The sequence below is a fragment of the Vitis riparia genome, chromosome 13, assembly GCF_004353265.1.
Source record: "Vitis riparia cultivar Riparia Gloire de Montpellier isolate 1030 chromosome 13, EGFV_Vit.rip_1.0, whole genome shotgun sequence".
Taxonomy (NCBI): Eukaryota; Viridiplantae; Streptophyta; class Magnoliopsida; order Vitales; family Vitaceae; genus Vitis; species Vitis riparia.
In genome coordinates this window covers 21,439,270-21,464,121 of record NC_048443.1, presented here as the reverse complement: position 1 = coordinate 21,464,121, position 24,852 = coordinate 21,439,270, and the positions used below count along the sequence as shown (strand labels likewise).

The 24,852-nt window shown below is 34.4% G+C and overlaps 2 protein-coding genes across 4 annotated transcripts; both read right to left on the bottom strand.

The window, feature by feature from the left end:
* Window positions 1-1,521: 1,521 nt before the first annotated feature.
* On the bottom strand, window positions 1,522-7,926 carry LOC117929327. Of its 2 annotated transcripts, none has more exons than XM_034849612.1 (5): window positions 7,823-7,926; window positions 5,022-5,192; window positions 3,140-4,058; window positions 2,058-2,230; window positions 1,522-1,933 (listed from the first exon to the last, which is right to left on the bottom strand). In XM_034849612.1, exons 2-5 carry the CDS (start codon window positions 5,153-5,155, stop codon window positions 1,825-1,827), a joined length of 1,335 nt encoding a protein of 444 aa, XP_034705503.1. In that variant the 5' UTR covers window positions 5,156-5,192; window positions 7,823-7,926; the 3' UTR covers window positions 1,522-1,824. The 2 variants fall into 2 exon arrangements, with proteins under 2 accessions (XP_034705503.1, XP_034705504.1); XM_034849613.1 differs by lacking the exon at window positions 7,823-7,926 and adding an exon at window positions 5,898-6,254.
* Window positions 7,927-10,323: 2,397 nt separating this feature from the next.
* Window positions 10,324-23,836, bottom strand: LOC117928791. Of its 2 annotated transcripts, none has more exons than XM_034848805.1 (14): window positions 23,182-23,836; window positions 20,310-20,396; window positions 19,560-19,663; window positions 19,357-19,407; window positions 16,257-16,428; window positions 15,827-16,147; window positions 14,697-14,900; window positions 14,107-14,592; window positions 13,732-13,941; window positions 12,733-12,921; window positions 12,302-12,474; window positions 11,429-11,581; window positions 11,197-11,314; window positions 10,324-11,097 (listed from the first exon to the last, which is right to left on the bottom strand). In XM_034848805.1, the coding sequence occupies exons 1-14, from the start codon at window positions 23,608-23,610 to the stop codon at window positions 10,708-10,710; spliced, it is 3,087 nt and encodes a 1,028-aa protein (XP_034704696.1). In that variant the 5' UTR covers window positions 23,611-23,836; the 3' UTR covers window positions 10,324-10,707. The 2 variants fall into 2 exon arrangements, with proteins under 2 accessions (XP_034704696.1, XP_034704697.1); XM_034848806.1 differs by having other exon boundaries at window positions 20,310-20,442; window positions 23,182-23,256.
* Between the last annotated feature and the right edge of the window lie 1,016 nt (window positions 23,837-24,852).

Genomic DNA, 24,852 nt, shown 5'->3' with positions numbered 1-24,852 from the left:
ATATCACTTCTTGTGCTAATAGAAACTTTGATAGTAGTTTGGTGTGAAAAAAAACTAAGACAAAGAATAACAATATGTAAAAGAAAATATAAGAATAAAAAGAGAAAATGTACAAAAGCATATAATAATTTACGCGGTTCATCCTAAAGCTTGTATTCATAAGTGAAGAGAAAGAAGAACTTCTACCATTGTTCAAGGAGATTATAATCTTAGAACTTTTAAACCAGCCCAAATTTTACCTAAGAATGATTTTTTCTTTTAATCAAGATCTTTCTTATATTTTTTATCATTACATATATAGGAATATTTCATCTATGAAACTAATTGCCTAATTATTAAAAATATCCATTCTTACAAAAAATAAAATAAAATCATAATAAAGTATCTATTTCACAAAAATTCACAATATGATATTTTCTTAATAATAATATAACAATCTCTAAGAAGAATACATCCTAATAAGAAGAATATCAAATTTACAAATTAACTCAAAAGAGAATTTAAGGCATTTTCTGACAAATTATATTTCCAACTTTATATGTACATGCATTGGAGTCGAGTGTATCCAAAGATTCTTAGTACTTTGTATTCCTAAAGACGAATCTCTAATTGATTAATCTATGATATGTTATAGAGTTCTTAAGGATATCATCCAATTGGCGTATCATGGAAGATACAAACCTATTTTATTTAAGTGCGATTGAGTTAAACTAACGCAACAAAGCGTTCACATTGATAAGGAATCAAATTTTAGGATGGTAAATCCATCTAATGTGAGTAGCTTTAAGTTATTCGAGAAAAGTTCATTCATTCTTTCAAACTCATGCTACACAAGCTTTCTAATATAAGAACCTAGAAGATCCTAATTGGCATGTGGTACTAGATGTTCGACCCAAAATTGACATTGAAAGATAAGAATATGATTGTTAAGAGCGTACCTAATTGTCTTTCATTGATGATTGAGTTGATTCTCATTGACACCGATGATATCGACATGGTTGTTGAAAAGATTACAAAATAGAAAAGGTCAAACAAACATTAGAGAGTTTAAAACAATCGATAAAAAAACAAGTGAAAATAATTAAAAACAAAATATGTTTCGAGAAAACATTATATATTATATTTTCTGTTTTAAAACTATTTTAAAAAGTAGCTACTAATCAGGGCTAACTTTTACCTTCATGTGGATAAGCATACGAGGAACATACAACTTATATAACAACATGAGCATCAAACAGCTTCACCACCATCCTCCTCATCACTATCAAAACAACAACCTCCACATCTTTACTAGCTTCTTCAGTCTCTATTCCACCAACCTCATCATCTCGTCCTCGTGAATAGATGGTACGGGTTATTAATGATATTAAATGCACGTGTGTAGTTGGTATGCATTGCAATAATTTTGTTGGTAAGCGCTTTTAAGTGCTTTTGTAATTTATATAAGAAAAAGACTTTTCAGAACTCATATATCTGCATAAAGGTTAGCCCATTGGTAGCCTAAGCTCCAGAAACAGAGCGTTGCAGAAAAGGACTCGATGCCCAACCTCTTTCTCCAGCTTTTCAAATATGGAGGATTAGTCCCTTCAAACACTAGTCGGTGAAATATTCAGCAATGCCAAACTTTCTGAATCATGCACAACAAAGAGAGTGTTCCACAAAAAATTACTGGAAAAATAAAAGATAAAGAAATGACAAGACACACTAAGAACAACTACATTCTCTGATATGAGCAAAGACTCAACCAAATCATGCCCCTTCCATTGGCAGGTTCTAAACCTTTCATCTGGGGCATCGAAACTAAAGAAAATAAATGGGAAAATTTTACTCAGACCAAAACTTCACAAAGCCAGCTACAAATGCCTTAATGAATGCCAGAAATGGGTTAGTTTCTGGCTCTGTAGATTTCTTGGATGCTCCTTCCCATGATTCACTACAAACACATAAAGTACCAGTTAGTTATCGCAGGAGAATCTCCCTCAGTGAAGACACCTTAAAGAAAATAAGGATGGGTATTTTTGAATCTCAGAATGACAAGGTTAGAACATGGTCCTTACAGATTAATTCTGTCTAGAGTTGGACTGCTTCCTTTCTGGGGGATGCTACCATCTTCAATATTGGGTTTCTTTTCAATCACAATTGCCTCTTCAGAAATGGTCTCACTACAGGCACTGCTGGTACTAGACCCAGTCATATTCTCGCTATAGATGCCATTTGGAGAATCTAAATTCTGCAAAAGCACATTAAACAGCACTTTCAAGCACAAATTCATCCCATACATATTCAAGAAACAGAGATGCACATCTCATATATTCATTTCAAGTCACCATCTAATTAATCATATTTGTTCAGAATATGTTTTATCTCTCATTTGTTAAATGCAATAATTTTTCTAAAAGGGAAGAATTCCAATGAGTGGATACTTACCATCTAATCAAGAGACAAATTCAGGCCAAATAGAAGCAAAAGTTAGTCTTTCAGAAGTGAGGTAACATGGGCAGAGCAGGATTGGGGTTGTTAAGATCATTGTGGTTGACACCAGAACAGAGCCATAAACATGTAACATTTATCCACAGGCACAAACACAGAATCAGAGAGATAGGACCCAAAGAAGCATGAGGTGCTGTCATGAATCCTCATGGACAAGATCGGTTAGATCTTGTTTGCCATAATGTTTGGATAGAAGCAAAGATCTAGAACTGTTTGCATAATTCAATCATCAGATGAAAATTGTAAAGGATGAATTTGAGACTATATTGATGTCCATGTGTGTATGTCAAAAAAAAGATGGCATTCAATCATTAGGTCACAGTAAGGACTCAATCCGATCGAACAATTTCTAAGAAGGCAAAGTAGATTACTTTGTAGAAGATTGGCTCTAAATCCTTTACAATTTTCCAACAGAAACAACTATAAACTATTAAAGGGTGTTACAAATGCAAATTGTGCTAAAATCATATTCAGTGAAGAGTTCCATTCAAATTCAAACCAGACTTGATTTAGGGGGTCATCTTGCAAATTTGAAGAACCAATGCCCCAATTAGATTGAAGCATTAAGGGAAAGCCTAGCACACTTGAAAGTGCGCATTAGTGCATCCAGAAGTCACACACACACACAAGTTCCATTTTTATTAATTACCTTATTTTCAGCAATCTCCTGGCTTTGCTCAAATGTGTCTGATGATAAGCAGTCACCATGAGATGTTTTAACTTCAAGAATAGTGCCATCCTGATCATCATGCACAACATCTTTGTTGATTGAAGTGATATTGGAGCTTTCCAACAATGGATCTGCAACATTTTTAACTGCTTCCTCATCAATCAAACCAGAGTTCATTTCCAACAATGAACCTCCGGGGCTTGTGACTGCTTTCTCATCCACCAAACCAAAAGGGTCCTCTACTGAATTCTTTCCATCCAATACAGAACTTTTTCCTGTTTCTGTTTCCACTTTCTCTGTTTCCTTTTCTTCCAAAATTCCAGTCATAATGCTTGCTTCACCTAGCTCCCCATCCAAGCTGTAAGATGGCTTAGTAAAAGACCTTAATGGAAACGTCTCTACCACTACATCTGCTGCTATATCCGTCACTTTAGCAGCAGTTACTTCTACTTCTTCTAAAAGAGCATTCTTTGCCCCTGAAGTTTCAGCAACTTCCAACTCTGCATATATTGGCATGTCAGATTCTTCATTTTTCTTTTCCATATGACTCCCATTAATGATCCACCCATTGTCAAATATGTGATGTTCAGATCCAGTGTATTTTCTACTAGAATCCAGAACCAGTTCTTCACTCCTAATCTGATGATGGTCGGGTACTGAATCAGTTTCAACTGATGATGACAGGTGAACTTGAGGTTCTAAGGAAATTGATCCAAGAGGATATTGCTCAGATAACTCAACTATGTGCTGCTCTTCTGGGGTCAACTTAGCAGGACCCAGCACTCTATTTTCTTGGATAATCTCTCGGACAATCTCTCGCACTGTGTAGAAAGACCCACCAACTTCCTTGTGTGTAAGATTGAGTGATGGGAAATTGCCATCATTTGATTTCTGATATCTAAAAGCAAGTACACCAAACAAGTGATATCTAAATTGCAGCTAGCTACTTTGATGAGAATTTGGAAAACAGAAAATCAAATAGAGTTTAACAGTGAAATCAATGAATAGAGAGAAGTGTAATTAGCAAATCATAGCATGAATTTCAGCTTCAGTTAAAACAATTCAATTGAAAAAAAGAATTATTGGTCTAATCACTGGGCCAACTAATTCTTTTTCTCATAAATAACAAACAAATATCCAACAACATATCCTGCACTTACTATCTTCAAAGTTATAACATCATGGTCATCACCATATCAGCACATTAACAATGTATTCTCGATAGTCTTTGTGCATGCATGTGTGTAGTATATGCAGTATGCGCAGCAACCATAGATAAAAACCATTTCTAAATGAGGCAGGATGCTAATCAGTTGAGCTACAGAATTGAGCAATAATGTCATGAAAGGTTACTAAGGCATTTGAACCAGATGGATGGACCCACTCATTTGCAAAAGGGAGAAATCTGCCTTTAGTTCTAGAGAACATAGGAACAGACAGACTGCATGAGGATAAAAATTATCTTGCCAAGAAGTTGAACTCAAGAAGAAGTTTCTCTTTTAATCCTGGTTTTTATTTTAAAGTGAAAATGATGGCCAAAAATATTTTCTGTCAAACCCTACTATATGAATCTAACAACTCCACCAACTACCTATTATTCTCAAAAATTCATAAAAAAACTCATCTAGCAGATCGCAAGAGTCATTTTCACAGTTGATTTATAGGTACATAAGTAAAAGTGGTATTGCTCACCTGATGTTGATATGGTATTTCTCAATGGATACAGATACACATGTTCACAGTCACACCATATAACAGAATGACAAAAGATTAAAATGAAAGAGAGAGAACACAAAATTCAGTTAGGGCAATAATGACTGGCGAAGATATCAAAATACAGGAGGAAGTGTATTGCAATTACTTCTTTATAAAGGATTCCACCATTTCCTTCCTCTCCTCTTTTGACCGGCGAATTCGAGACTTTCTCCTTCCTGAATCATTCCCCTTAGCTAGGGCAAAAGTTTGCCCAACCCATCCACCTTTTATAGCATGCATAATGTTCAGAAAGTTCACCAGATTTTAGGATACAAAGCTGCATGTAACATAATCAACTTAAGTCCTTTATGAATCAAGTTCTTGATTTCTTATAAATAGAAATGTACTTTTTGCAATCCATCAGTGACAAGACAACCCATAGAAATACAAACCGATATTAAGGGAAATTTTCATTTGAAAAAATCTAGGTAAGTTTCAAAGACTCAAAGGATGGATCCCTGCAGACCAACCTGGTAATCATCAAAAAGGACCAAATTGGAGACCCAATATTATTCAACAGGTTATCATAATAAGGTTACTCTGTATCCCAGTTGTATTCTTTATTACATTCAAATAACATTCATATCAAGTAGTAAAGGACATGATCTCTACAAGATAATCACTAAATGGGAAAGATCATCTAATGCAATACTTGCCTCAAGAAATGTATAATGAAAGCCACTGATGACAGATTTTACTGCTTTTTGTACAACAAATACAACAGTATGCCACCAGTTAGGCAAATAAAATGTAAAAGAAACTAATGGAACATAAATTCAACGGCACATCATAACAAATCTGAATTAGAAGTAGTTAGAACAGTGCAACATCTAAAGATTGAAGTCAAAGATTTGGCCATGCATTCAGCAACTGCCCCCATCCTCTCCAAAATCACATGTCAAACATAAATTAGAAATCTAGATTATCAACATATGAGCTCATGGGGAGAAGCTCCCTTCCTTCTCACTCTCTCTCCTCTTACCTTTTTCTCATTTTAGGGTGCACACTTGAAGTTTCTATTCCAACTATTGATCTTTTCATTGGTTGGTAGTTTCATGTAAAGAATAATTGAAGCATCTTGCTCTTGGGAACATTCTTTGGAACTTCAAGTGTTTGTGTAGTTGCATATGACTCAATGGCACATAGGACTTCCCTCATTCTTGCACTTGTTTGTGTGTGTGTTTTCATTGGTTGCTAGTTTGATGTAAGAACCATTGCTTGGTAGTTTGATTCAAGGAATAATGGAAGCATCCTTCTATAGGGAACATTTTTGGCACTTCCAGTGTTTTGTATAGTTGCATATGACTCGAGGGCACAAAAGACTTCCCCTATACTTCTGTGTGTTAGAGAGATGAAGACTCTTTAATAAATTTCAACTTCAAAAGAATCACTTCCCCAACAACTAGGTATAAAATATAACGTAAATACAAAATTTCTACAAATAAATCAATGATATTGAGTACAGCTACCTTCAATACAAGCACCTGTAATTGATAAAGCAGAAAAGGAACAAAAAGAAAAGGTTGCAAAGAATGTGGTTCAATCCAATAAGGATGTGAGAAAAGAAGCCCCATAAAAGGAAGGACAGGGCTCTAAAAAAGATAGTTGGTGAAAAACACCAGGTAGTTGGGAATTAGGCTCTTTAAGTTAAGATGTATCGCTTACAATATGTAACCATCCAAAATTTTGGTCATGAATAGGGGAAATAGCTGTTTTTTTTATATATGTTAATAAGTAGGTATGCCTAAGATTGCACAAGCAAACTTCCATCACTCCCATAAATTCATAAGTGGATAATCTCTATAAACAATATTTCGTTATTAGGCAAAATATCCTACTGCAACTAGAAGATGATCCACTAGCCCAGGATTAAATTGTTATGCAAAACTCATTAGGCAGGGTCCGATCACCAGAAACAAGAAGCTTCAACATAAAAATGAATTGCACACAAGCAAAAAAAAAATGGGTAATAGCTTAGGAACCTCATCCCAGGAGCTATTTTCTTAAAAGGGGAAGGAAACTGACGATTTTTGTAACTTAAGCAATCCTCAATGGAGATAGGCAATAAAAAAAATTAAATAAAACAAACATAAAATTCTCAGTGGAAGTGTTGGCAATAATGCTCCTTCTTTGGTTTTCTCATGGTCTTTAATTAAGAAGTTTGCCATGATTTTTTTACAACTCTAAATTCGTCTTCAGACTTCAGCACTATCAGCTGTTCCCCAGAGTTCCTTTTCTTTAAATACTTCTATAAGTTGTTCTGTATGTAGGATATGAGAATATTGATGCCAAAGCCCTCACATATACATATAACATGACTGAGATGAGAACAGTGAGCTCATTTCTGGGCTAGAAACTCATAAAATTTTTAAGAAAAAAAATTGTGCCATTCTCCATCATTTTGAAAAATTAATAGCTTTCGTATAAAAAGTAACAAGCTTAGAGCTACAAATACAATACATTCCATTTTTCATGAGGCAAACAGCGCCTCAAGAATATCGCTTCCGTGAAAATAATCCTCCAATTTCTATCCCAAAATGCATAAAGATACTCCTAGCTACCGAAGGAATCTCCATCAAGAAAATAAGCAACCCAACAACCAAATTCAGAATATGCGAATCCCCCGTTTGGCTGCTGAGAAAACAGAGAAGAGAACGAAATTCTCATTCTCACATTTATAGCTGTTTTGGTGGCTGGAAATCGCACCTTCCAAACTTCGAAACTTCAATTGCTTTCCCTTTAGTGCATTTCCTCATCAGCCAAACGGAGCATAACGAAAAAAACATTCAAAGACAGAAAAAAATGACAGTCCAAAGGGAAACACATTCTCTAATGGTTACAGTGAAATTCAAAGCACTTGTACAGAACAAATGGCAAAAACCCATACCAGCAAAGAGAGAATGTTACCTGTGTGTTTAGGGAGAGGGAGAGGGAGAGGGAGAAGGGAGTGTGGATTATCAGAACCCTACTATACCCACGCAGCTATGAGCTAACCATCCCATTTCCAATTGGTCCAGGTGTGCGCGGGATGTACAGTTCTTGAAACGGGGTTTAAGGACATGAGTCGGACAAAAGAGGCCCAATGGGCCGGCCACCAATGGGCTCAGAAATCATGCCGCCTACCATTGTCCATTTAGCTGAAATATAAATTTGTCTACGGGAATTTGAATAAAAGTTAAAAAGTTCCTTAATTCTTTTATATAAAAATTAAATAATTTAAAAATATATAAACTTCTAATTAATTTTAATTATATTTGACTTTTAAATATTTTTCATAATAAAATCAAACATAAAAAATTATTTCCTAATTTTTTTTTTCTTTTTTTAGTATAAGACTAAACATACTCGATCGGTCAGATAAGAATCATATGGTTCATTATTTGAAGATAGTTAAAAAACAATGTATTTGATTAGAATAAAATAATATTTAGTATTATCTAAAAATAATAAAGAGGAAGAATATAGTTCCCTTCAATTTTACTTTCACATCATGAATGCAATGAATCAGTTCTACCTAAATGAGGAAACGACGAACCACATCCTAATTCATTGTGGTAAGACAAGGGATCTTTGGAATTTGTTGTTTTCTTCGTTTGGGGTGGTGTGGGTGCTCCCGGATTCAATGAGAAATTTGCTTCTTGAATGGAAAATAAAAGGTCTAGGGAAGAAAAGGAGTGTAGTTTGGAAAATGATGTCTATTTGTCTGTTTTGGTGTATTTGGGGAGAGCGAAATCGAAGAATCTTCCAAGAGGAAGAGATGTCAGATACGAGCTTGAGGAAACTCTTTCTTCGGTCCCTGCTTGAATGGTCTCAACAATTTTTGGACTTGGACTTGGACTATCTCTCTTTTCAGAATTGTTGGGTGATCGAGTTGTTGTTTAACTAATCCTTCTTAGGCTTTATCTTCCTTTTGTTGCCTTGTTTTGGGTCTTCTTTGTATACAACCTGTGTACATAAAGAGCACCCCTTGTTTTTTGGCGTGTTTTAATCTAATGGTCCTCTTTGTCTACAAAAAAAAAGTTCTACCAAAACGAGTGTGTGGTTGTATTTATATATAATGACACTTGAATTTTCTTTATTACTTTGAGGCCAAGTCTAGGCTTGGTAGGGCAAGGAACAAACTCTCTCTTTTTTTTTGATAGATAAGGAACAAACTCTCTTTGTTGTCACTATGTTGCCTCATTGCTTGAAAATGTCTCGAATGGGTCTAGTTAGTAGTGACAAGGTAAGGATCCCGCGCATCTTATAGCTTGCTCTAGGTTGGCCAAGGTGATAAGTAAATAATGAAGGGTATAAGTTTGACCGGACTATGCCTTTGGTCCAAGACATGGGTCATGCTGTGTGTATGAAGTCGGTATAGTATTAGGTGACAAGAGCATTAGGACTTGTTTGGTTGTTGTTTTTTAAAACTATTTTAGAAAACAGTTTTTTATGTTTTGGAAAAAAAAAAATTGTATTTGGGAACTGAATTCTGAAAAACGGTTTTTGTTCTCAAAAAAGAAAAAAAACATGTTTGGTTGAGTTAATAAAAAAGTTTTTTAGAATAAATAAAACTAAAAACATGTTTGAAAGTTATTTTTTTTTAATTAATAAAGTGTTTTATTCCATTAACTTGATATTATAAATATATAAATAATTTTTATATGCACAATTTATTTAAATTAAAAAAAATTATTCAATTTTAAAATTTTTACATCAGTTATAATTTTTTAAAACAAATGATAACTTTGTTACCATATATTTTCAATAATTTAAGGAAGAAAAAAGAGTTTGTGGGTAAGGGTGTAGTGGTTAAGTGGAGTTCACATTTGTGAAAACACAAAAAACAGCTAAGAAAACACAAAAAGAAGAAAAAGAAAACATAAAAACAATCTATTCTTTGAATAGTAAAAAAATAATGAAAACATCTTTTTATTATTCTCAAAAAAGTGATTTTTGAGAATACAAAAAACACAAAAAATAAAAAACATACTCAAATAAATTTTTTGTGTTTTTTATTTTTAAAAACATAAAACAGTTCTTGAAAGTAGTACCAAACAAACCCTTTTAACTTCTCCTTGTTTTACTTCATTTACATTCCTCGCACTTTTTGTTTGATTTCTTAACCTTCAACCCAATAGCCTTCAAGTCTATAATAATAATATAAAAAACCAAAAAAATTCTTTCCACATGTATCTTGAACTAGTTTTTAATCACGTCCTTTTAAGTTTTAACTTCTCCTTGTTTTGTACGGGAGAGTACCTGGAATTATCCAGCCCAGTCGATCTTTCCCTGTTTCTGGGTCACAGGTGGCCAAAGATTTGACAAACTGCCTGAAGATTAGACAGTGCGTCCTTCTAGGTATTTACAGAGAGAGAGAGAGAGAGAGAGAGAGAGAGAGATCCATGAAACAAAAATAAGGCACTGTAGAAAGCTAATACCCTCATCAAAATTGCACCTGATATTGCAGAATGAATATACAGTGATGAAAGAATACACAAATATTACTCTCACTACACATTTTGTGTGTATGGATAGTGAAAAAGAATGGGTTAGGTCCCTCTGGAATGTGGTATTCCCCTAGTGCCGCTTCAAGTAACCTCTTTAGAAGATTTCTGTAGTAGCCATAATTTTGACAGGAAGCTCTTTTTTTGCCTCTCTCTTTCGTGTCATTGGACTATATACTCCAGTAATACGAAAAGAAATGTTTCTCCCTCACCATGACCCTTCTCCATTCACTGAGTTAAAGAAATGTATGTCTGTGTAGCCATATCAGGAGTTGAGAATTCCACTATCAGAACCAATAAACGTCATTATCGTCCAATTGGCTTCTGCTTGTATCCATGTTTCATCCTTTCAACAAGTTTCTCCTTTGCTTTTCTCTTCTTATCCATCTTTGACCTATATCTCTCTTCCCTCTCCCTCTCATAAATTCCTTGCCAATGCACTTCTCCTGTTAAAGGCCACAACCACCTCTCCCTGGGATGGTCACCATCATCAGCTGCCTCTGCTAGATCTTCATCCATACTTTTCAACAATGTGCTGTTAAAGTACTTTGCCCACATGAATCCCCTTCTCTGTTCAACAGGATGCTGCTCTTCTAGCTGACCCGAGTATGGATTGATATAAACCATCTTTCGGGCACTATGATAGGCCCAAACATTGACCAGGAGTTCCAAAACCCGACAGTAACAATGCTTTTTCTGATTATCATCAAGAAAGAACTAAATGAGAAATATTATTCCTTAAATTCCCAAAGGGCCTTGGGGATCTGTATGTGTGTTAGGGCCAACGTAGCTTACCTCGCGCTTTGAGGAACCCAACAAACATACTGTGGGCTGGCTTGAATTCATTGACTGGCTTAAATTCATGGACTGGCTTGAATTCATATGCAACGCATCAAGCGAATCAGCAAACATCCTGTGATAAATTAGTTGAAAACTTCTAATCATAAATTTAGATGAGAAGTGCTATGATTGGATACAACTAAAGAAAGCGGCCAATTTAAAATAGCAGTTTTGCCCTCTAAATTACCTGGAAAACATTATGAACTCTAGAAAGGAAGGGGTTGGCATCACCCAGCTATGCAACGCAGACCAGTAACCACCATCCTCAGGCATAGGTGGAAGTGCTTCTATGTATGATGGCATAGCATACATCTGGCGGAAAGCATCTTCAAAAGCAGTTCTGTTTGTATCATAAAACAAAAAGCCATGTCAAACCATGTGTATCTTTCATGTTTCAAAGATATAATTTTAACTGAATCTGAATGAACACTCATAATTTTACACACCATAACTTGGATTACATTAGAAAAACTTTTGAGCATTTAAGTATAAGCCTTCAATTTTCAGTGGTCCACACAACCATAATAAATAGCCTCTGTGGCCATTCAAAAGATTCTAATTACCAATTTGAGGCATATATCCTTTCTTTAATCATGCTATCTAAGGCATGTACCCCTTCAAAATTTCCAACTGGAATCTGATAAAAGTTACACAACATACATGTCATTGTGTAAAATTGTACAGTAAAATGGTTTCATGATCCACACCTAGCAAATTACTTATTGAACTCTAGTGGCAAGTTTTTCATCCTTTTTTGGTTCTAAGTCTATGCTAATCTTCACTGATTCAAATGGCAAGTAGGTGTAAAACACAGAACCCAGAGGCAAATTATTCCCACAGAAAAATGGATGCACCATCAGGCTTATCAGCATTAGTGCACTACATAAAACGATCCATGTATGCATAAAAATTATATTACAACCAATAACTGATTAAATATACACCCTTGAGGCCTGGGTCAAGTGGTAAAGGGTAGGGGAGGGTTTGTGGGAGGTTATAAGTTCAAGTCCCAATGGGGACAAAAAATTTACCTTAAAAAAAAAAAACTGATAAAATATACCTGCAGTTTCCGCCATTTAAAATGTCGCACATGGACCAAAATGTAGGGATGCGGTTTTTTTGTGTGGGTCCATCATCCACGTTCAGGTGAGCCCAGAAGTATAATACATCTCCCTTTGTTTCTTCTTGTATTGTTTCTTCCAGAACCTTTTCAGCTCTAGAAGACAATGAAACCTGTTTTAAGAAGAAATCAGATAACTCCAGAAAACTCATAAAATAATTTTACTTCACAAAAAATTTGACAGATTGATTGTACATGCATAAAAGTATCACGATCTTTCTTTCATCAACTCTCTAGGGATTCTATCTAGCTACATATAGGCGAATCTCTGTAAAAGACAACCCTATTATTTAGAGTTTTCTTCTACTGCTTCATCAAGACATTTAAGGAAAATAAAAAATTTTAAAAAGAAACCACTGAACAAGATATACCTTACTTCCAACAGCATGCCATGATTGAAACCCAATCCAAGGTCTTTTGTGAATTTTATCCACCCTAAATGCAATAGAAAACATGCCTCCAATATCACAGAAGATATCCCGATAATATGTGTCATTCAAGACAGGAAGCCGATCAACAGCATCCACATCATCTGATCTTAATCTCCTTGCACTTGTAGTCTGAAAGAGAATATAGATGATCAGAAGCAAGAACTAGATATCGAAATGGAATCAGTTCATGGTTTGTGTTTACACCATCGAAGTTAGAAGTTAACAAAGAGGGGGGAAGTTTCTCTATGTAGGTAATATATGATCACGATGTCGTACTTAGTGCTTAAACAATCTGATATAAACATTGGATTGGAACAAATCATGATTATTTTGTTTAAAAAAATCTGAGTCAAGTTAGAGCTTAGAAAAAAGGAGGAAGTTATTAAATGTTCCAATGTCATTATTCATGTTTGGACAATCTAAGTTACAAGTTAACAAAAGAGAGAAGGTTTCTTTACACCAGCAATAAATGACTTCAACAGTGGAGCTGGAAACAGGTAATCAATGCCATAAATTATATCATACTGAAAGAGGTCAATGAAGAAAGAGGGATTCAACTTGCTTTAGATTAGAAGCGTGTGTGAACCCTAAAAAGTAACATAAAAAACTGAGCCTTATAGGGAATGAGTGAACCCTAAACCATAAATGGTAAAAAGGTAAATCCTATAGGAAATGTATGAACCCTAAAAAATCAGGTGAATGGTAAACATAAATAAAGCTCACAAGAGCAAAGGCATTACCTAATTGTAGATGTCTATCAACTGTATATCCATATGAAATAAAGGGAAAAACCGTATTTGAAAGTTAAGGTAGGATACAAAAGGCAGTTGGGGCAGTGAATCTCCACAGTACTATTGGGATAGAGTCAAAACAAAGCTATATATATATATATGTATGTATATCCTGAACATTGATGGTTTTAGGGCAAATGAAACTCACCAGACTTAACCCACGATACATAGAACCATGATGTAGAAATGGCCAGGCTCCAGCTCCATTATAAATCTCATAAATGCATAGTGGCTGGCCTGTCCTTTCTAGCTCTCCTTCATCCCTTTCATTTGCTTCAAACTTAACCTTTTCAACTTTTCGAGCATTCCGATATATTTCATCCCATATACCTGGGTTTTTCTCCATTCTTTCTTCAAGCTACAGAAGATCACATGATACCATATTTCAGCTGTCTTCAGAAACAAAAGGGGAAAAAAAAAAACCAGAAAAGAAGAATGAACTAACAGAGACAATATGTAAAAAGTAGACAATGAAAGCAAGTGGAGAACCCAAGGAAGTTCATAGTTGCAAAGACTTCAATACCTCCTCCATTTCTAGTCTTTCCATTTCTTCAATGCTTTCTATTTCCCTTAAAACATCCCAATCTAGCTGTGTCAGCACATCATTCTCAGTTTCACTGTTGGAAATGTTCCCTGAATCAAGCTGGTTGGACAAAGTTTCTTCAAGGACATCAACAACACTAGATTTTCTCAAGGAAGCACTGCCATTCTCAATGAGCGGCATATCTGCAGTTCTGAATGAATTCCACTCCCATGCATTATGTTGAGACTGAGAAATATGACCTGGTAGCAATACATCCGATGGGAAACTAAGGACATTCTCCAGAAGCTTTGCATAACTATTCACACATTCTGATGCCAGCATGTTCTTAGCAAGTAGCCTTCCAGAGAGTGCAACTGCCTTAGCAAATTTAGAGAGTTTTCCATTTGATATCAAAAGGGAGAAAGCTCTCATCAAGGCATCGGGATTGTTTTTTGGAAAAATTACCACATGGACTCCATCAACGACCTGTATTGTAAAAACATTTTAATAAAGGAAGAGAATTGAAAACAAGCCTCACATTTAATGATTTAGCTAAAAGGGAAAGATGGGAAAAACTTGAAAGGACTCACATATTTTCTTATGTCAGGAAGATCGGGTGCTATAACAGGAATTCCAAATGACATGGCCCGAGTAAGTAAAGGTGGAAAACCCTGCTCAACTTGGGATGATGCATAAATAACAACATCAGCCATTAACATGAGACCATTGACATCACTATTCATGCCATATTGCCTTACAGAACCAGGAAGAAGTTTTAGATGTGAAGCAACCTCCTACACCAGAATTGTAACAGATCAATTCCACTGAAGTAACCATATACTAAGCCTATACACAATTCTTTATATCAAAGACCTTAATAAGAAAATCATACACAAATCATGTCACAGTCCTGAGACCCTAAGCAATAACAGCAATGGAAAATAGTCTTCCCATGCTAGCAATACCAACAAACAACAACAGTGCATGAAAATAAAATATCATAATTGATAAGCATTTCCTTTACAGTGAGCGATGTAATTATCGGTGTGCTGCACACTGGAAAATAAAAAAAAGAAAAAAGAAAACACAAAATCAACCAAGCCTGAGTCAGTAGGAACATGCTAACTCATGCATCAGAATGGTGTTTTGACAGGACAAGGTGTAAGGCAAGGAATTGGAACCTCCATAAGACTCGCATCATAAAAGGTGGTATAAGGCTAAAAGCTTCATCTCCCTAATTATTTTAAGTTTTGAAAGAACTTAACAGAGATTCCCACTGAAAACGTAAAACCATAATGAATATAGAGAAAAATGACAATTATGTAGAGAGCATTATATAAAACCAATATTAAAAATTAGATTTTAAAATCCTGCTCTACCAAGCCTTGTAGTATGTCTTCAGGTTTATTTTACTTAGATATACCAAAGTTTGTAGTTACTTCTACACAACAAATGGCACAATCTATTTCTTGTTATGTTTTGAACCAATCAGAATATAGAACAAGGCACACTTCATGATAAGGCTTTCCCAGTCATATTTTCACTTCCTCCATTAGGCATTTACAAACTAGTTACTCAACAATTGTATGGGTTATCATTTGGCTTTTTCATTCACTTTGATAAATAAAGATGATGCAGGAATATAGGACAGAAGCAAAATTTTATAATAGATTTACAAGTGAAAAAGTGGAAAAATAATGGTGCATAAATAGTTGAATACCTTCAAATGATCATTATATCCATCAGTAGAGTTACCACATAAAAAGACAAATCTAAACATGGCCCCAGCATTCTTACTCCTTGCATATTTGCTTAGTAGCGGTCCTATGTCATTCATTGCTACAGCATAGTCCCATGATAGCTCATCGTAGAAGAAAGAACTTCCAACAACTAGAACCAACATATCATCTTTATTGAATCCAAGGTCCTCTCTTAACTGATATTTCGAGTGGGTTTTACTGTAGCTTTCTGCAGCCCACACATCTACTGGCGATGCAGGAATCACAAAGAAGTTTCCAGTGTCAAGCACACTATATAACATCTGATACAGGAAAGAATGATAATTGATAAATGACACAAGAAGATCTAGAATACTGCTAACTATAAAATGTGTGACAGCGATAATATGGAAGATGTGATGACAGATTTACCGGCAAAGAAAAATCTGGAAAGACGACAACATCAGCTCTGCTAAAAGCACTTCTCCAATAAGAAACAAGATGTTCCCAGCCCAGTTTCTCATAGAATGGAAGTTGCTTTGCAAGTGTATCCTCTTGAATTATCCAAATAAGTGGTACGAAACAGAAAGGCTCTTGCATAAGGCTGCATAAATATAAACTCACTAATCATAGTTTCACAAACTTGAGCTAAAAACCAACCATAGAGATAGAGAGATGAAAGGAAGGGAGAGGGGAGGTGGGAGTGAGGGAGATGCAACTCAAATTAACTGCCCACAACCCATATAATTTGGCCTTATTTTTTTATGGAACATAACATGGAGGCATTGAGAGAAAAGAGGGGAGAACTCGATGCTAGTAACTTAACACATGATTGGAAACTTGTGAAACATTTACTTCTCTAATGAAAATGGCAGCCCAGAGAGTTGCAATACTCTGATCCCACCATAGGTAACACATGATAAAGAGTAATTTTGGGAGTGAATGGCTGAACCAACTTGGTTCAAGCCAAGGCCTTGAACATGGAAAATAATAAAAAAATCAGTTACAGTGTTTCAATAAGATTAGGGGTGTTTGAGATCAAAGTTAATATGTGCTTGATTATGAGTTTTGCCATTTTCTTTTTCAATTTTAGTTTGCTACCAAAAATTATTTTTCCCTAGGAGTAGAATTGCAAGCTATCCTAATGGGAAGTCACTCTTTCAATATGCCAGCGTTATGGAAATTTCCTACTTGGTTGTAGGAATGGTAAAACACTCAACTGTTATTGAATGTTTAGGAAAAGCCAATCTCCAAACTAATTCTTTCTAGGCAAATAATCATTAAATCAAAAGCACTCACAACAGTTGATCCCTAATACACCAGAAGAATAGATTGATACACTGAAAAGAGGAAGATCATAAACAAGTTAATAAATAATGGATTCTTTCACAGATTTTTCAATTTTCTTTTCTTCCCTTTCTCCTTTTATTTTATTATTTATTTTCTGCAGTACAGTACAAACTTTCAACAACCCCCCTTTCTATAAACCCTAATTGTTGTTCTCATATCTTTGTCAGGGATCATAAATCTTAAGTCCACTTTCTAGTTATTCTAGCATTGAAAACATCAGATTCCCTTGCTTTCCAGAATTTACAGAGCTTTTCATCTTAATTCCAGCCTATACCTATAGAACCACAACCTTCCTGATCCTTATTTATCAAAAATCATAACCTTTCTAATCCTTGCTTTGTCCATAAACCCTAAACTGAAAGTCTAGCATACTAATATTTGATTATAGGAAGTAGCTATAAGGCCCGTTCCACATCACTCTCCCTTGATGCTAACCTCTTAAAACTTCATTTTTGAAAAACATCAAATTTTCTCGCTCAAGTTCTCTTTTTGGTAATACCAATATTACATAATCATGTGCCAAATCCAAGATGAACTGCACCATTCCAAGTGCAGTCCCACAAAAGCTACCCATTTCTTTCTTCTCTTCTATTTTATTGACTATATATGTGTTCCACAACTCTCCCACCTCTGCTATACCTTTTACTGTAGATATGTTTGATGTAACACAACAAAGATATCATGTATTTGACATCTTGAATCTATATCAACTTTTTTCAAATTGATATTAAAAAGAAGAAGAAGAAGAAGAAAATGCATGTTGCCTTGACTTTATACCGAAGGAATCATTTAAAGTTTGGAACTTTAATACACAGACTTTGATGTAGTCATGTTAATGATTTCTTTATTAGTCATATAAAAAAAAATCTGTAGTCATGTTAATGACCAGCACCCTTCTTTGACAACATGCTAGTTTTTAAGTCTTTTGACATTTTTTTCCAAAAGAAAAAAGAAGAGAGATATGCAATGCTTTAAGGAACTTTTGTGTTAGTCTTATTAATTGGCAGTCTTTTTTAATTTTGTCATCCTTATAGGCAAACAAAGACGACTGATTAAAAGTGTCTAACCAAAAAGGGGTGTTCACATGATCAGGCATTTTAGAGCCGTCCTAAGGTTTAAAACTTTTCCTCCTGCTGCTTCTCCTCTCTTCTTCCACAGTTATGTTGGGTATTGAGGTCCTAGAAGAGATTGTATGATAACTCTCTTTTTTTATTTTGTGTTATTAATTGGCAGTCTTTTTTAATTTTGTCATCCTTATAGGCAAACAAAGACGATTGATTAAAAGTGTCTAACCAAAAAGGGGTGTTCACATGATCAGGCATTTTAGAGCCGTCCTAAGGTTTAAAACTTTTCCTCCTGCTGCTTCTCCTCTCTTCTTCCACAGTATGTTGGGTACTGAGGTCCTAGAAGAGATTGTAAGATAACTCCATCAAAAGAAGCCAATCCTCACCCAACCTCCAAGTCTAGAGTCAATTCAATGCATAAACCTAGTAATTTTCTAACATCTAAATCTATGGTCCGTGAAATACTTCTTGAAATATTATTGTGTACATAAAAATTTCATAGGATTGATCTAGAATTAACTGCAGTGATTCAATACTCGTGTCCCTTGGATTTTTATCTTTAATAGTAGAAGAGCTACCTCATACATGAAACTATTTTTCAAGTTAACACTATGCTTAGTTTCTTAATTGATGGCACATCCATGAACGCATCCAGACAAGTGCACCCTAATAATAGAGTAGTCAGACACTTTGTATTTTAACATATAAACCAAGTCACATGCATGTAATTAGGTCCATATAACTTAGTTTTCTGCATATGCAACAACACAGAGTTGGATTGGGCATTTCTTGTTTTCAGACCTTTGACTTGTCCCCGATTCAATAGCAAAAACAGATATAACACCAACTGCAAAGGAAATAGCATCTATGTTTTCAACTTCATTGGCTGGATCTACTTTATTGTCATCCGCGAAGGAAATAAGATTCAAAGGAATTCAACGTCAACCATTAGAAGATACCATTTATGTAAAAAATTCTCTCTAAAATATATACGGATGTGTCAAATCCAAGCACAAGCTGATAAAGCAAGATCCTACCACAATGCATAAAAAGTGGAATCCTAGGATGGTAATTGTATTCCTAAATAAGCTATATAAGTATGCCAAATCAGTGCACACCTTAAAATGGCTTCTTTTGCTTCAAGAGAGTCTACAATGATGCCTTCAAAACTGTAGCAAATTAACACAAAGATTGTGACCATCTGTATCAACTAAGTAAACCGATCAATAATAATTGCCACCCAAAAGTCTCCTACCAAATACAAAGTTCAAGAAAGGCAGCCAACAAAAAATAATCCAACTGGATCAAATAGCAAACCTACGTTGTCCAATCATTATGGCTGTATATCTCAGGACTTAGAATTGAAATTTGACCACCCAGTTGCTCCCATATGGAGCGAGAGTTATCATCATCTACAGCATAAATCTGCACAATAGAAAATTGAAATGTTTAAAGAACCAATACTTGAAATCATCACTCAGTATTCACATGTAAAAAAGAGTTACTCATAATTATGCACTACTTATTTTGATTAGTGTCCCATTTAAAAAATTGTAGTAGAACTTCCATAAAACATAATACCCAAACAAATTAGACAATTCAACAAAGGCATTCTTGATTCTTAGGGAATCAAATCACTATTATGTTTTATGCCCTTAAAGGCATTGATTTCTTCTTCAGATAGCACCAATCAGCCATTCCATAAAATAAACCTAACAAAGAAGATACTGCAAGATCATTCTTAGGATTTCATGTACTGAAAGATCATTCCTAGCAATACTACCATTCTAGCAAACAAATTTATCTCTTCAAATGCTGTAGAAAATATAGCGAGCATCAAATAAATGCATAAACACACACCAATGATGCACTAATTCAGCACACAATAAGATATTCAAATGCATCCTAAGAAAAAAACAATACGAGTGAAGGACCTATTTGAAAGTAATGAAGATCCACAAACAATACCAACTTCTGAGGTAATTTATTTTAACCAATAAAAAAACCAGCTTCTTCAACTATTAATAATTAAAGAAAAAGGACAGTGCAAATAAATGTCACAGAAAATCACCTTAAACAAATAGCCAAGTCCTTGGAGATTTTTAATCACAGTAAACAGCATCAACGATGGCGGATTCTTTTTCATGTTTCCCAAGATCTGACATTCATCAAAACAATGCACAATTGAAATATGACCATAATCACTTCAATGCACAAACAAATGAGAAAAGATGGATGTTAGTGCAAATTGTGTTTCAGAATAATGTTAGAGCAGTTAACCTACACATTCTGATTAATCTGCATAGAATTTAACCATGATTGCTTGAAATCATACTGCTCAAATTTGAGGTTATTCAATTCTCTACAAAGTTGCAACCACAAACACAAGTAAATTGTGCAGCAAAAGCAACTTAAACATCCCAAAATTAAGGATTAGGTACATGAGATATTATTATGAGACTACAATAATTGGATGTTTTCTATGTTCATATGCTCAACTATAAGTGGACAGAAGTTCCCAGATTTCTGGCATAACATGGAGATCAATTTCTTGACACACTACTTCACAGCTATTATATACATTAGAAATTAGAACAAGTTTGTTTTTGTGGCTTAATATGCCTATAGGTGTGGGAACCAAGAATTATACTACTAAAAATCACTGTCCAAAGAAATTTGTTTATGCATATAGAGGCATGCTTGCACTTTAGAAAACAGTAATCATACTACTGAAATGTCATTTATAGAATTGAGTTGCACTTCAAACTTGAACCAAATTTGGGATATATATATTCAGCAAATCTAAATTCTACTACCCCTGAAAAATATAAGAAAAAATCTAATGATTGATAGGACAACCATGTCTATCAACCTCCATTTACCAACTTATTCAACATGATGCATCTAATGAAGGTAAAGAAAAGAAAGGGTCCATAAACTCTTCCAATAATACACTATTGAAGGAACATTTCTCCCTCGTATCAAATTCATACCAAGCCAATAAAAAACAAAGAAATAATAAATAAAAAAATATAAATCAGAAACAGAATTGAGACAGAAGAATCCTACACTATGCAACAATCAAACCCTTAAGTTTCCTTCTTTAAAGACTTTCAAATATAAACCTGATATCAGCTTCAATGGAAAATCTGATAATGTATAGGAAAAGAACCTAATCTATTCGGAGATGAATCAAAAAAGAAAAAAGAAAAGGGAATAAGAGAAAAATCCCAAAAAGAGAACCCCAAGAGGCTGAAAAGAACCAACCCTGCAAGTACAAACTGTAAAAATATAGGAAAAGGAATAGTTTCCGGCTATATCCATCTGGGTTCAGAAAGAGAGAGGAAAAGTAGGTGGTAGAAGGGTTTAGTTGAGGTCTATATACACACACAATTCCTTTCATGGGTTTCTTTCATGACTGGTGGATGCATGGAACTTCTGTGGTTTCAACTATTTCTATTTTTATTTAAAATTAAAGAAATATATATACATGGGCGAGTAAAAATCTTTATGGGCATTCAGGGCTACAGTAAAAGAGAACAACTGAACATGGGTAAGTGAAGATTGGTCATAATGGACTAATAGTTTCCATTCAACTGAAAGCCCATCATAGAGAAAATATGGGTGATTGAAGACTTTGTCATTAGGGAAACAGTTCTCCCTTCAACTAAAAGAGGAGGTAGGTAAAACGTTAATCATTTTTCATGTAAATATGGTTTTCATTAGAGTTAAAGGTTATCAAATTGGATATACATTCATAGGTAGTTCATAGATTTATAAATATATGAAATAGGGTCTACTACAGTCTACACTATACAATACAAGTGTATTTTTTTATATTAATATATCTTTGTGGCGTTTCCAATCAAAAAAAAAAAATACAAGTGTACTTTTTATGTATCTATCCAAAAGATTCTATCAATTATGTGATGACACTTGTGCAGCTTAAGCCTCGTTACTCTATACTCGAGTTTATTTGTATTATATGCGAGTTCCTATTATTTTGTATCATATTGTACTTTGATTCCTTTTGTTTTTATCTGATAATGTATATTTCAACTTTTATTCAATCACTCAAACTTTATGGTACATTACCAGTGACTCAAATTCAAGAATCAATGTACATCAATTCGATATCTTAGCATTTTTTTTCTATAAAATATTACCTCTCATTGTTCGGTTATAAAAAACTGACTAAAAAGAATAGAAGATCGATGAAAACATGAGTTATAACATTAATTATTAAAGCTTCTTCATGAGATTCTTGCGAGTTTCTTTTGTTTGGAACAAACACTTCTTTTTTGGCAGCCAAAACTTACCCAATTCTTTGCCTAACCCCCAACTTTCTTGTATCATTTATTTATTTCTCTTCTAGATTAGATAATGATGATGTACTATCATCATCAGTGCTTAAATCATTTGGAGATTTATGTAACCATTTAAGTTAATTATATATATATATATATATATATATATATATATATATATATATATATATATATATATATATATAATTAACTATGTTTTGGACATAATTGGACGAGTTGGATTTAATTCTGTTGAATTGGAAATTACTACCAGTTATATATCTAAACAAATTGGCGTGGAATTCAACCAAAAGCAGTCTTATATGAAAGTATGATTCCTCCAGTAATAAAGGTTCAGCAACATACTCAAATCAAAATGCAAACAACCTCAATTCTTTGTTGCAACACTCAACAGACCAAGATTAATCCACATAAATCAAGAACAGTTAAATCAAACCCCAGCAATCCAATTCTCAATTGCAACACCCACCACAACAAGATTCTCCAACATAAATCAAGAAGAATCAAATCAAACACAAAGAATTCAATCCCAATTGCAACAGCCAAAACAGAAAGACTCGGTAAAATAAATCAGATCTCACATAAACATTCTCAATTCTCAAAGCAAAAACTCACAAGAGCAAGTCTAGGCCTCCGAACGCCGATCCTCATTTCTGACCGCAAATGATCGAGTCCGTTTCTCTGTCCAAACCTCCTTAACAAACTTCCCTGCCCGAACTTCAACGACTTCCCAGACTTAATTCCGTCAAGAAACGACCACCCTTGCTCTGGTACGCGGATTTTGGTCTGCATGACCATCAGAACAACTATAAACAAAACAGAAAAAGCAATAGACCCTGACAGGAATCTCCACATAGTGCAGAATGAGCCTCTGCGAGCGCCTCGGTGAGCTCGGGCCACCCGAATCCCCTGCGGCCGAGGATCGCGTTGGTGACCAGAAGGAGCGCGAGGATTAGGATTAGGGTTAGGGTTTCTCCTGACGGGGAGAGGGCCGCGGTTGGGTGGGATCGCTAGATCGGGAGGGTCGTCAGCCGGAGGAAACATCTCTTATCACAAAATGAGGTTGGAAAGAATACAACAGTAGGAATTTTCTCGCGAATGACGTGAGATTTTCTCGGCAAAATGTGAGAAACTGATACGAAAGCTTGAGTTGAATGAAAATGGAGTGAGGCCGCCTCTCAAATCTCTTTTATATGTGATTCGTTCTCCTGTTTTCTTGAGTGTTTGTTGGATAGTGTGCTGAATCTGTTATAAGCCTATTACTGATCCTCACATGAGTTCTGATACTCACTTCTTCACGCGCTTACACACGTCCATCAACTTCACTCCCCCGGACACAGTAAATTTACATTTTTACCCGAGACAATTACAGTTGGACGTGATCATATCCCTAAGCAAGTTTCTACATTGCTCTCAAGTCTCAAGTCTCAACAATATACTCACATTTTCTGAGTCAAAAATATCCAAAATACCCTTTAAGATGATAATATCAAAATATATCACATTTTTTACTATAATTTTAAATCTTAAAATCTCGAAATGTCTGTTATTAACTTAAAATTTAAAATAATTTTTTCATTATTATATATTTTAACATTTTTGAAAATAAAGCTTTTTCTAAATACATTTCTTAGTTATTTTTAAATAGAAAGTAATAATAATTTTTATAATTTTAAAAATAAAAAAATTATTTAAAGAATATACACCTGTTTTTAATATCCCGATATTAAAAAACTTTTCAAATCTCAATTTTTTAAAAATATTTTTTAAAACTATTATCCTTTTACCATAATCCTTTAAATTTGTTTATATTTTATCTGAGAGTTATTATTATTTTCTATTTTAAAATTAATTTATTAATTTTATATGGTTAGTATAATTGTCTTTATTCAAATTTCATATTCGTATTATCGGACATATACACAAATATGTTGACCATAATTTAATCATAACTCATACGGCAAAAATCTGCATTAGTACAAACATTTGAATCAAATTTCAAAGATTTGAATGCCAAAGCAATAACCACGAAACTCAAATTTTATTTTCAATTTTCTTATCATTTTTTCAATGACCAAAGAGAGGAAAGAACAATTATTTGACTCAAGTTTCAACTTTTTCACGTAATTTTCTTTCTTTAGTGTAACATAAACAATAAAAATGTTTTACAAAGCAAATAAAGGAATAAAATCATTTTAAGAAGGGTATATTTGACATTTCAACTAGACTCGGATGGATTTGGCTTCGGCTTTTGGAATAAATTGTTTTGTCTTGGTGCTTCTTAGT

Coding starts and splice junctions, on each gene's coding strand:
- LOC117929327 (XM_034849612.1), bottom strand. CDS start 5,155: ATGCATGCTATAAAAGGTGGATGGGTTGGGCAAACTTTTGCCCTAGCT. Junction 4,059..5,021: donor GTGGAATCCTTTATAAAGAA/GTAATTGCAATA, acceptor ACTTGCTTTTAG/ATATCAGAAATCAAATGATG. Junction 2,231..3,139: donor AGGAGATTGCTGAAAATAAG/GTAATTAATAAA, acceptor GTGCTTTTGCAG/AATTTAGATTCTCCAAATGG.
- LOC117928791 (XM_034848805.1), bottom strand. CDS start 23,610: ATGTTTCCTCCGGCTGACGACCCTCCCGATCTAGCGATCCCACCCAAC. Junction 19,408..19,559: donor AGCCATAATGATTGGACAAC/GTAGGTTTGCTA, acceptor AATTTGCTACAG/TTTTGAAGGCATCATTGTAG. Junction 12,922..13,731: donor TGTATCGTGGGTTAAGTCTG/GTGAGTTTCATT, acceptor ATTCTCTTTCAG/ACTACAAGTGCAAGGAGATT.